This window comes from Mesoplodon densirostris, chromosome 18 (genome assembly GCF_025265405.1).
Source record: "Mesoplodon densirostris isolate mMesDen1 chromosome 18, mMesDen1 primary haplotype, whole genome shotgun sequence".
Lineage (NCBI taxonomy): Eukaryota > Metazoa > Chordata > Mammalia > Artiodactyla > Ziphiidae > Mesoplodon > Mesoplodon densirostris.
In genome coordinates, this window is record NC_082678.1 from 57,363,444 (window position 1) to 57,377,278 (window position 13,835).

Here is a 13,835-nt window from a genome sequence, read left to right on the forward strand (position 1 = left end):
TAATTCTTACCAAACATTATGCGTAAGAATCTCCAATCTGAATACAACCTTTAATGAAGACATAAAACTACTCTATTACATTTCAAAGGAGGGATGATACTTTATAAGGTTGGTTTGGGTTCAAAGGTAGTTCTTTCATATTAAGTTATATTAATTATAACAACATTCTGGCATTGTTAACACAGTCTGGGACTTTGTGTAAATGGATGAACTCATTATTTTTGCTGAAGAAGAACTATTTCAAATATTTGCAAGGCAGAAGCATTGAGCAAGTCCAGCCCATCAATAAAATTTAACCTCATAGATCAGCTCAGGTGCTTTGTGACCACCTAGAGGGATAGGGACGGTGGGAGTGAGACGCAAGAGGGAGGAGATATGGGGATATGTATATGTACAGTTGATTCACTTTGTTAGAAAGCAGAAACTAACACACCATTGTAAAGCAATTATAAAGATGTTAGAAAAATAAAATAAAATAAAATCTAACCGCATAGAGAAATCAAAAGGGAACTTTTTGCATGTATTACATTAAAATGAGAACTTATATGTCATTTTGATAGGCTTGATGTTTTTGAAAGAAAATGTGTCAATTTCATTTTCAAAGATGTATCTTTGCCTTTGTATTAACTGTCTGTTATAAAGGCTCCTTGGACCTAGTATGAGAAATGTATCATGTTTTGTTAAAAAAAAAAACCCAAAAAACAAACAAAAAAAGATGATATTGCCAAAGAAATCACTGCTTAGAAATTTGAGTGGAGTTGAAAAGACCAGTCATTGACTGGCAGACTCTAATTTAGGTCAAGCACATAATTTACAATGTCTTGTTCTCAAAGAAACAGAGTAAATAAAATTTACTTCTACGTATCATCTTTGTATGTTTACAAGCCAAAAAAGGGAACAACCCTTCTCAGTTTGCTGCTGAGATTCTGCCTCTACCCCATCTAGTTCTTGCGCATGACCGTAGATCTAAGCCCCACAAGTGATTTACTGATTCTGTAGGAAAACAGATGAACATGTGTATTAGTACAGTGGCACCAGACTGTGAGCAAATTGGATTTTATTTGTTTGAGGAAATGCATGGTATTCTTGCTGCATTCTTAAGTTACCTCTTGGTAAATGCTGAGGAAACGTTCTCAGGCTCATCATACCCATATTCACCCAGATGTTAGGCTGCTGTGTCCGCGTGGCAGGCTGCTGTCTCAGGAAGAGAAGATAGCGCGGAAATAATTCCAGCTCTGGGATTTCTGTCTTGCTGTTCTTGATTACCTATTGTTTTAAAAGACAGAAAGTGATCACCATAAAAGAAACAAAACTTGCCATTTCTTACCTAATTTCTTAGATTTATTTTTAAACTAAAATGGTCAATAGGTTCACTGCCTATATTTCAGTTAGATGACAGAAATTCACAGGTTTAAATTACATGGGTTTAAAGACCCTCAGCCTCCTGCACCTAAATCCATTTTCCAGGATTAGGATTCCTGGTGGGTATTTTCTCCCCTTTCATTTAAAAGCAAGGAACGTCAAAATTAAGGGGAAAAATCTTAAATATTATTAACAATTCTAGCACTCTCACACCATAACTCTTTTCACTTTTACATATTTCACACATATAAATGATGGTATTTTAAAGGACAAATTCTTAGGAATGGAGTTAGTAAAAAAGTACGAAAGTATTCATGTCATTAACTACATAAGTCATAGTGCCACCTAAAATGTAGGAATATTCCCGGAAATGTATGAATGTATTACTTTCCCAAAAACTTACCACTGGACATCATTTAAAGATACCCCATTTCTGGGCTTCCCTGGTGGTGCAGTGGTTAAGAACCTGCCTACCAATGTAGGGGACACAGGTTCGAGCCCTGGTCCAGGAAGATCCCACATGTCATGGAGCAACTAAGCCTGTGTGCCACAACTACTGAGCCTGCAAGCCACAACTACTGAACCCACGTGCCACAACTACTGAAGCCCATGCACCTAGAGCCCATGCTCTGCAACAAGAGAAGCCACCGCAATGAGAAGCCCATGCACCGCAACAAAGAGTAACCCCTGCTCGCCACAACCAGAGAAAGCCCGTGCGCAGCAACGAAGACTCAATGCAACCAAAAATAAATAATAAATAAAATGAAAAAACAAACCCCATTTCTTTAATACATATAAAGAATATTATAAATTTGCTTAAATTTTTATTTCTTGTATTTGTAGTGAGAACAAAAATGTTTCCACGTAAAAATGTACTATCTATGTGTTTTGTGTAACTGGACTGTTCATATATTTTTTGTCTATGATTAAAACAACTAAATTGGATGTACAAAACTGGAAGTCACACGGTTGAAACAGGATTTTTCAGTAATCCCTCTAATAACTTGCTTGCTAGCCCCCAAACACAGGAAAACATATTACCAAGTAGTGCTTTAAGAGTTAAAAGAGTAGCACCTTATCAATTTAGCATTCCAAAAGGATAGCAGGGTCAACACTCAAAATCTTTAAAACATAAAATCTTACAGAATCTTTAATAGTCTCAAGTGATTGGGCTTTGTTTCATTTCCTTTTGCCTTAGTAACCAATATATTCTGCAACAGAGCATTTTTTAATATCAAGAGGGGGCAGTAAAGAGCCAGATAAAAACAATGCTACAAACCAAACCTTTAGGACTATTTCTTAAAAGTATTCTACATGTTCTGATATGCTATAGTATGGTACTAGGAAAGCTCCACTTAAGAGCTTTTTCAACTCCTATTTAAAGCAGTAAAAGGAGCTCTCCCTGACACGGGAGGAAAACAAAGTCTGTCCATTTCTAGAGAGTCACTGATAGCTGCAAAGCCAACAGTAAAATTCTCTTATGATTTCAGTTTAACTGTGATTTTGGGAAAGATCAATAATTCTGCATCTATAGTCGTCAGGCTACATAAAAAACATACTTTTGGCAGAATCTGAAATGACAAAGAAGTAATTTTTATAATCTGTAGCTTGCTTTCCAAGATAAGTGATTTTGGGAGCAAATTACAGATTAACAAATTCTTATACATACAGGCACAATCATACATAAATACATATTTATTTACATTTTAATTATTCTTGTATCTGAACTTATTAACTTCAACCATAACCGGCAAACAATAGATGCAATTCCATTTACAGGAATTTACCTTAAAGAGATCATCACACATGTTTAGAAAGAGACTATTCACCAGAAAATTGCCTTTTTTTTTTTTTTTTCAGTCGTGTGGTGCAGCACACAAGATCTTAGTTCCCCGACCAGGGATTGAACCTGTGCCCCCTGCATTGGGAGCACAGAGTCTCAACCACTGGACTGCCAGGGAAGTCCCAGAAAATTGCTTTAAACAACTAAAATCTAGAGGCAAACTAAAAGTCCATCAGTGGTGATTGGTTAATAAATTGTGGTTTATGTACATATGCGTGTATATGTAATAAATTAAGGAACACTATGCAATTATTAAAAATAATGGTATAGATCTTAATTTATTAACCTAGAAAGATATCAATAGCATCTATCTTAGACTGAAAATAGCAGATCACAAGACATCAAGTATAATATGATTCAATTTCATTAAATTATCTATACATATTTATATATGTATATGAATAGGCACAGAGGAATGTTTGGAAAGATGAACACCAATATGTTAATAGTAATTATCTCTTAAGTAGTAGGATATGGTAGATATGGTATGCTTTTTATTTTCTTCTTTATTTTTTCTATATTGCTTAATTTGTTATCATTGAGCTTGTACATGTGCAAATTAAATAAAGCTATTTTAAATGGTATGATTTATGTAAAAATGAAGATGAGAGTATTTATTTTTAACCTTGCTGTGGCAAATATATTTAGTATTCTTTAACTTGAAACACCATATTCTAAATGTTTTTATAGCAATTTTTCCTCAAATCAGGTAAATTTATCATATTTAGAGGCAAAAAAATATTATCAAGCCAGCAACCGAAGCTTTCATGTAGTAAAATTACTGCTTATTTAAACTAATATTTATCTGACATCAATGTTAAAAAACATGACCTTTTGTGAGGCTCCAAAAAAACTTGTTTAATAATTATAATGATGATGGTGATGATAGTAGCAACAGGCAAAATTTACTGACCATTTACTATAAATCAGGTGCTGCGCTAATCATATGTATTATTTACTTATCAAAACAACTCTAATGAGGTAGATATTATTATCACCATTTTACAGATGAGGAAACTAAGGTTTAGAGATTAGAACACTGGTAATCTGAATCCAGGCAGACTCCAAAACATCAAACTCACTCACTCACTCACTCACTCACTCAATCCATCTATCTATCTATCTATCTATCTATCTATCTACCTACCTACCTATGTATCTACCTATCTATCTACCTACCTATCTATCTACCTATCTATCTATCTATCTACCTATCTATCTGCCTGCCTACCTACCTACCTACCTACCTATCCATCCAACACAATTATCACAATGATTCTCCTACAGACACAGAATATTAGATCCGCCTCTGCCAATACAGGGGACACGGGTTCGATCCCTGGTCCAGAAAGATCCCACATGCCTCGGAGCAACTAAGCCTGTGTGCCACAACTATTGAGCCTGTGCTCTAGAGCCCATGATCTACAACTACTGGGCCCACGCCCTGCAACTACTGAAGCCTGCGTGCCTAGAGCCCGTGCTCTGCAACAAGAAGCCACTGCAATGAGAAGCCTGCGCACCACAAAGAAGAGTAGCTCCTGCTCGCTGCAACTAAAGAAAGCCCGCATGCAGCAACGAAGACCCAACGCAGCCATAAACAAACAAACAAACAAACAAATACATAAATAAATTTATTTTTAAAAAAAGAAGAATATTAGAGCAGGAAAGTCCCACCAGAAATTAAGTGATTAACTCAAGGACTATCCCACTCCCCAATAAATAAAGAATATAATATGTATGTAAATGTATCTATGTATATTCATATGTATCTACCTAGGAGTTCTGTTGACAAATACAGTAGAAACCTTTTGGAGCCAACAAACACAAACCCTAAATTCCTGATTGTGATTTAAACATAATTTTTAAAAAACATAATTATTAATAACTCAAAATCATTATCAAAATTATAGAGTACGGATATATAGCAGACTTTTACTCTTTTTGGATGTGATCTAACTTACTATATCTTATTCATGTAAAACCTTCCTGGTATAAAAACGTTCTAGCTCGGACATTATACAGGGAGAGTGTTTCTTGATACAGTAAAAGAATCTTCTTATAAAGTATTTTACTGCATCAGTAATGTGAAGAGTATTCAGGGCAATGAGTGCTGCTGTTTACTGTATAAGCAGAACGAATAATGTTGAATAGTTAACTCACTAATATTTTGATATTACACACTCCAAGCCCTTTAAATTACTGTAGAGCATTTTACTTATGCTCTAAATGACTCATTCTAGTAATGGCAACAATCAGAATTCACTAGCTTTGAATTCTTTTTATTATATGTTGTGATCTTTTATATGCCCCTCCTTCAAAAAGACAAACTACAAAAATCCACCAACAGCTACAAGATGAATCCAATCCCTAAGTGGATGCCTGTGTGGTTAATGGGAGTAACAGTTTTAGAAGTAACCTCTGTACCACTTCCTCTACATTCACTGAACTTTTTGGCACTGGCGCTCAGACTTCTGCTCCAGTCTGAGTTCTGCATTATCTTAATGGCTATGTTTATGTGGATGACTTATTTAATAGACTAGCCTCATAATTCCTCGACTCTATTTAGTCCAGTGACTATTTCCTCCACTCCATATAAGTCACCCACTCCCAAAGGAACATCATTGTATGGTTGGTACCTGATGTAGTGCTCAATAAATGTATGAGTAAATGAATGAATGAATATGAAAGAACCTAAAATTCATTCAGCTAATTTGAACAGGTACTGAATACTCTGCTACCATGGGTAAGAACTAATTTGTAGATAGTGAGGTTCACATAAAAAATTAATAGAAGACCCCATCTATAACTGCTCCTTATATAAGGCAATATTGGCTATACTTACAGGTCTAGGTAGGGCCAGGTTTGCTCCATACCAATGATAAAGTGCTCTCCATACAGGTTCTGGAACCATTTCATAATCTCTTCCATGAATCAGCTGTGGGGTTCGTTTTAATCGTCCTCCTTCTAGTGTTAATGATGTAGCCTTAGAAAGAATGGAATGTAAATGTTGATTTTTTTTTTTTTTTTTTTTTTTTGGCTGCACCTTGCAGTTTTCGGGATCTTAGTTCCCAGACCAGGGGTGGAACCCGGGCCCACAGCAGTTAAAGTGTGCAGCCCTAACCACTGGACTGCCAGGGAATTCCCCAAAATTTTGATTTTTAAAATTGCAGTCTCTTGTGTTTTAACAAAACCTAGACACAGGAGAATAAACGCGTCACTACTCAGTTTCATGTCACTAGAAAAAAATGAATTTTCTAAAAGATTTTTATTTTGAACTTTCAAAATAAACTAAGAAATGAAACTCAAGGCAAATCATTTGAAAAAAGTCACTGGAACATTTGGAAATAATAAAAGTTTTCACAGACTTCTTTCCAACAGTAAAAAATATTATTTTGAAAAAAAAATTCACATACAAGTGAAACTACATTTTTACAGTAGCTGTCCTAAGTAAGAAAAACATTTCTAAGGATCACTAAACTGCTTCTACGCAAGTACTAAGTCATGAAATATTCTCACAGAAACATTTCCATCTACAACAGGTTAATAAAATGAATCAGACATTTTCTATGTGCTAAAATCTGTAGAATGAAATTTATTAGCAACTTGAAAGAGATGTCAAATTACTTACCTTTACTGGTTCTTGAGTTACTAGTGGCTGGTTATCAATAGCCCCTGGTTTCTGAGGATTGAGGTGCAACAAAATATTCCCACTGGTTCCTAGTAAACACTGGTTGTTATTGTCAGAAGTGTTATGTTGTCGAGCAAAGCACATATCTGCCCCTGGTGTGGCAGAATACAGAAAGCCTGTAAGGAAAAAGAAGATGGAATCTCTTTATTTTATTATACATAAATAGGCTTGAATATACAAACTCAATGTCCATGTATTATGTTAATGCTATTATTCTGTGGTCAGGTCAGTACAGGGTTCGATTCTGATTAATTCTGTAGAAGATAGGAATTAGAGAGGTATTCCTTTCTGGACAATACCTAGTACAACACTAGGTAGAATAAAAGCTTTGAAAATTGTTACCAAATGAACATTTGGCCAGACTCCTAGAATATCTAATAATTCACAAGAATTATATGTCCTCTTCCTTTCCTCTGATAGGAAAGGAAGAAATACAGTCAAGTAGCTGGGCTCTCACATATCTTCCCTTAATTCTTCTCTTCCACCTGCAAAGGTTCTTGGTAGATAATGGTGATAACAAGTCTCTAAACCAAAGGGAAGGAGCTAAAACAAGAACCCCAACAGGAGAGTGCTGGGAGGGAAGAAACTGTTCCCTAATGAATCTATTTGAAAGGAAGGCATGAATGTTACAATAGAAAAATACACACAGGAAAATGACTGATGACTGTGAACCCCGGTGGTATCTTAAGGTATTTCAACTCTCAACCACGTGTTAATCTCAGGTAAACCTTCTAGGCATCATTTACTTTGAACCTTCTATCTGTGGTATGGCTCAGCATGTGTATAGCACAGATTATACAGAGTGAGCACATATCAAAAAGGATCTTAGGGAGGGTCAAGAAACAATCTTAGTGTGAAAGCTGATCAGGGAGAGCACTTCTAGGACTGCTAAGTGATCTCTGTAACGTCAGATGGGGAAAAAGAAGCAGTAGATTCTACAAAGAGTTTTGTAAAGAAAATGCTAACTCTGTCCAATTTGCCTTCTCCCTCCACAGAAAAGGAGAAAAAAATCTCAAAGTTGAAACAACAACAGAATAAGGTTGAGAGTCCTGCTACTGTATCAGCAGAATAATAGGGATCAACTAAATTCATTTGGGCCAAAATACACCAAGGCATCTTCCCCATAAGTGTAGAACCACTAAGTTTTATGTAGGTATCAACAACGGAAGGGGATTATGGGGAACATTATGAAGTCTTTCTAAATATTTTAACAAAATAACCCCCAAATTCCATCCTGCAATGTCTGTAGAATCTGATATGAGGGTACATTTAATCCAATGAATGTATGCTTATGGTTGGAGAGAGTTCTGGAGATAAAAATTTAGATTTTCTTATGTCTTCTCAAATCTAAATTTATTGACAAAATGATTTAATAACAATATGGAAAGATTGACTTAATCAATGAAAACTGTGAAAATATTTTCAAATTGAGAGATTAATGAGGTAGAATATAGAAGAGCTCCTCTTTGTAAAGCTACTAATACATTCAAGAATCTATTAATTGACCATTTCATTCGAAACTTATTTCTGTGAATGGAAACCTGATGCCCCATATCCTACCAAGCACACTCTCTGACAAAGTGTACCCCTTTAAGAAATGACCCTGTCTAAACCTCTTGGGAAACAAACTATGCTTACCACTGCCAGCAGTTTCCGAGGCTTCAGATGCAGTAGAAATGTTGTCTGAAAATTTCTCTTCTGTGTTGTTCACATAACTGGGGCTGCCTCCTCCGATTCTATCTTCACTCTGCTCTATAGGATGTACTGTTGTTCCAAATAAATATTTTCCTCCATTCAGAACAGATGACGGCTCAATTGCAACAGGGCTGGCATCCTAAAAATCATGAAGTCAAAAATTAAGAGGTAAAATTTAATAATCTGCCAATTATGCAGCCTTCAAAATGAATCCGCAAATTGTCTATTGTTTCTAATCTTCCTGTGGTTGGCTACAGCCACTTAAAAACATTTTGATGTATAACTAAATTTTAATTTCTTCAAAGGGGAATAGTGTATATAAATAAAATTGGTAAGGCAGAATGGGAACAGACTGCAAGGGACTCTGTGCCACATAAAATAATTTAGACTTTATTCTGTTGAAAGTTGGAAATCATGGAAGGCTTTTATTGATACTAAAAAATTAAATAATATTTATTCTTTTTACTATTAAAGATTACATTGTTATTATAGAAAATATGGAAAAATATGAAGAAAATAAATATCACAAGTACTCAGATGCCATCATTTATTTTTTGTGACTGAAAACATATACATATATGTAAAAAATAAATGTGGAGAATACAGTTAGAATTAAGGGCAGGACACTGACTTCCCAGCTCTGTGACCTTTTACAATAAGTAAACGTATAAGCCTCAGCTCCTTCATGGGTAAAAACTAGGATAATATTAGTATTAATATCTACCTCAGTTTTATGCCTGGCATTTAGTAAATGTGAACTGTCATTCTGGTTGTTGTTAGATATCACATTTTAAATACAGCATATTGCTAGTTTTTCTTTCCCTTAACATTATATTGATAGGATTTTTCTGTGAGAGGCTTTTAAATAGAGGAATAGCATAACCCAATTTTTGCTTTAAAAATAACTCTAGTGTGTAGAAAGGATTTGAGGCAGAAACTGAAAATTGAGACACAAGTTAGAAGACTTCTATAATAATTCAGGCAAGAGATGAAGAGGCACTAAACCATAAAAAGCTAGATCCATAAGTAAGGAGACAGAGAGAAGAGCATGGATTTAGGAGATAAAAAAAAAACTTGACAACTAATTGTGTATGAAAGAGGGGCACAGATAATTCCAAGGTCGGACATGAGGTGCTGGCTTAGATGACTGGATGGGAGTTGACACCTTCATAAGATAAGGTGTATTGGGGACTGGAATCGTTTTGGGAATGACCTTATTTTGGGATATTCTGGTTTGAGATATGTGGACATTTGAGTCTAGTGCTCAGGACAGAGAAAGAGACTAGATATAAAAATGTGAAGCTCAACAGACTTCTGGAAGGACAAGAAAATGGTGTATGTAGAATAAGGAGAGTACAGTATTTACAGGATAGGTAGCAGAAGAATCTGGGAAGGACACTGAGTCTGAATGACAAGAGAAAAATCAGGAGATGCAGAGTACCAGAAGCAGAGGCCGCTAGCATAGAACTATTCTCTACTAAGTTTACTTGTGGAAAAAAAACAAAAAAAAAAAAAGAGAGAGAGCTAAGACTTGAGGAGAAGCTGGAGGGAAGGTGCTATGAGAATGTATATCTGTGAGTGTTTTAAAAAGATCAGGATAGGGCTTCCCTGGTGGCGCAGTGGTTGAGAATCTGCCTGCCAATGCAGGGGACACGGGTTCGAGCCCTGGTCCGGGAAGATCCCACATGCCGCGGAGCAACTAGGCCCGTGAGCCATAATTACTGAGCCTGCACATCTGGAGCCTGTGCTCCGCAACAAGAGAGGCTGCGATAGTGAGAGGCCCGCGCACCGCGATGAAGAGTGGCCCCCACCTGCCGCAACTAGAGAAAGCCCTCGCACAGAAACGAAGACCCAACACAGCCATCAATCAATCAATCAATCAATCAATCAATCAATCAAGATCAGGATATTTTTAAGTGAGAGGGTAAAGAGAAAGGCTAAAGGGGCTAACCAGTAGAACAAGATCCCATAGGCATCTGAGAATGATAGACAGTAGCATGGGTAAAGGATCTCAAGTGGCATTCAATAAATAATGACATAAATTTTAGTAGATGAAACTGATCAATGGCTGTGGGTCTTGAAGGCACAGCTTATAAAGTAACTCATTGAAACCCCAGAAAAACATCAAATTTAAAAAACAAACTCCAAGTCACAGCATAGCAACAGCATAATGGATGCTTTAGATTCTTTTAATGAAATTACAGCATCCCTAATTTTAGCCAAAACAAGAAGACATTGTGTCAATATTTTATTAGATTTTTTTCCCTCTTTGATCTGTAAGGCAGGTGAAGACTATCAATTTGTAAATCCTTCAGAAGCCAGCTCTGAAGAAATTCCAGTGCCTTTAATCAAGAGTGGCAGTAAGAATGAGAATGAAACCTAGATTTCTCTCTACATACCAATTAACGTTATTGGACTAGAAAATTTTAAATAGCCTTATTGTTAAAACTTCAAATAGTTCAGAAGCACACAGGTTCACATTCTTTATTACAGATCCAAGTGTTAGCATCTTCTATTAATTATTAACTTCTTAAAATATGGGAAAGGTACCAGATTATTTTGGGTATTAAATAACCCTAGTTCACAATGACAAAATTATTCCCTATTCAATTCTCTTTCAATCCTCTGATTACTTCAAGGACAGGGTCTCAGTTTGGTACTAATGTGCTAATCTAATGCTTGATCTGCTAATCTAATACTTGACAATTTCTCTTTTTGACAGAGAACAGGTTTCAGTATCAGTCTTCAAAAGGCAACACTACTTGGCTAGACTTTAATAATATATTTTATTTTCATTGATTTTATTTTGATCCTCTATTTCTGGAATGTGACACTGATTTTCTATTTAAGATATGATATAAAGTTTCCTTTTAAAATAAAATATATTTACCTAAAAATGATAAAGTTATTTATATAAACATACTAAGAAAATAATAGTATGGGAACTATATGGTAAAAAAATGGTGACCATAGTACACAAATGATTAAAAACTGGGAGTCTACATTAAGTATGGATTTGGGGCCATCAATATTTTAAATTCGATTATCCATCAAAGAAGTCAAAATTGTATATGGACAATGGAACAATAGAATCACACTGACCTATGGCCTGTGAAGTAGGCCTGAGTAGTTAGTTTATATTATTAATATGTTTGGACTTCAGTTTGTAGACTTCATAGCAATTTATTAAAGATAATATTGATCTTCTCACAGCTTTTCTGATATTGAGTCCATACCATCAAAACGTATTCCATTTAAATTAGATTTCAAAAGAAAATTTTCAGTAAACAAAAATGACTTATTTAAATTAATTCAAACTTTTTCTTCAATTATGCTTTCTGATTTATTTGGTCTAGAGTGGAGCATAGGCATTTCTTTTTTTTTTTTTTTAAGCTTTCTATGTGATTTTGCTATGCAACCACTGCCCAAGTGAGGATTATAGTCTCCTACTTTTGTTTTCATAATGTGCTCCAAATGCTGAGTATAGTAACTGATTTCTTAATGAATCTATTCCTTGCTCTGGAACTTGCTTTTTAGAAAAGCAAGTTGGTAGCATCATATAGGTATTCATTTCTTTCCCCTTCAAATCTTTATCTAGGTTGGAGCATTTTATTACTGGCCACTAGTCACACAAAGTCTGATGGAGTTAATACTCCTATGAAAAATGTAGATAAACAGGAATCTTACTCACATATTTGACATATTCTTTCCACTGCTGCCACCACTGCATGGAGATGATAAACCAATTGTGTCCGGGTTGCAGACCATACCTGCTCTCTCGTTCTAACCATCCTCTGTACATACAAAAGAGATTCAGTACAACAAATGGTGTATAAAACATATGACCATGCACCTACAAATTATCATTAGAAATTTTTCAAAGGAAAAACGTGAAACAGATATACTCGGGAGATGGCCACATTTTAAATTAGTGAAACATTGATAAGCCAATTTCTGGAGTCATAACACCACTATTAAGCCTCCAACTGATGTTTCAAATACAGCTTAACTGAGGAATAATTTAATAACATACTAGTTACCTGAATTAAGTAAAGAACTCAATGATTTTGGTAAACTTACAGTCATGTGCAACCATCACCACAATCTAATTTTAGAACATTTCAGATACCCCCAAAAGATACTTTATGCCTATTTTTAGTCATTTTTTAGTCAAATTACTGCCCTCAGCCACAAGACACCACTAGTCTATTTTCTATCTCTTATAAATTTCCTTTTTATGAACATTTTGCAATTTTTAAATGGGCAAGGAACTTAAATAAATGGAATGTTATCACATGGTCTTTAATATCTGGCCTCTTAGCATGTTTCTGAAGTTCATCTATGTTGGAGTACATATCACTAGTTTGTGCTTTCTTATTACTGAATAATATTCCATAGGTATATTATTATATATATACATACATACACCATATTTTGTTTATCTATCTAACACCTGATAATTTGAAGCTGGCCAGCTGTTTTCCAAAGTGGCTGCACCATTTAACATCCCCATCAGTTATTGTATGAGGGTTCTAGTTGCTCCACATTCTCACCAACACTTGTTATTGTCTGTCTTTTCTATCACAAATGTCCTAATGGGTGTGAAGTGGTGTCACACTGTGATTTTATTTTTAAGATTAATTTATTATTTATTTATTTTTATTGCAGTATAATTGCTTCACAATGTGTTAGTTTCTGCTGTACAATGAAGTGAATCAGCTATATGTATATCTATATCCCCTCCCTCTTGGACCTCCCTCCCATGCTCCCATCCCACCCATCTAGGTCATCACAGAGCACCAAGCTGAGCTCCCTGTGCTATACAGCAGGTTCCCACTAGCTATCTATTTTACAGATGGTAGTGTATTTATGTCAAACCTCATCTCCCAGTTGGTCCCACCTTCCCCTTCCCCTGCTGTGTCCACATGTCCATTCTCTATGTCTGTCTCTATTCCTGCCCTGCAAATAGGTTCATCTACCATTTTTTCTAGATTCCACATATATACGTGAATATACGATATTTGTTTTTCTCTTTCTGGCTTACTTCACTCTGTATGACAGACTCTAGGTCCAGCCACATCTCTACAAATGACCCAATTTCATCCCTTTTTCTGGCTGAGTAATATTCCATTGCATATATGTATCACATCTTCTTTATCCATTCATCTGTCATTGGACATTTAGGTTGTTTCCATGTCCTGGCTATTGTAAACAGTGCTACAATGAACATTGGGGTACATGTGTCCT

The 13,835-nt window shown here is 35.5% G+C and overlaps 1 protein-coding gene across 2 annotated transcripts in view; it reads right to left on the reverse strand.

Moving 5' to 3' along the window:
- The window catches only part of USP32 (ubiquitin specific peptidase 32), a 212,016-nt gene that overhangs the window by 33,613 nt on the left and 164,568 nt on the right, over positions 1-13,835 (reverse strand). The window contains exons 12-16 of one of the 2 annotated variants that reach the window (XM_060081803.1): positions 12,280-12,382; positions 8,532-8,727; positions 6,834-7,009; positions 6,048-6,188; positions 1,149-1,266 (exon numbers count right to left, since the gene is read on the reverse strand). In XM_060081803.1, coding sequence (XP_059937786.1) covers positions 1,149-1,266; positions 6,048-6,188; positions 6,834-7,009; positions 8,532-8,727; positions 12,280-12,382 — 734 coding nt within the window. Of the gene's footprint in view, positions 1-1,106; positions 1,267-6,047; positions 6,189-6,833; positions 7,010-8,531; positions 8,728-12,279; positions 12,383-13,835 lie in introns of both variants that reach the window. The other variant, XM_060081802.1, reaches the window with a different exon arrangement.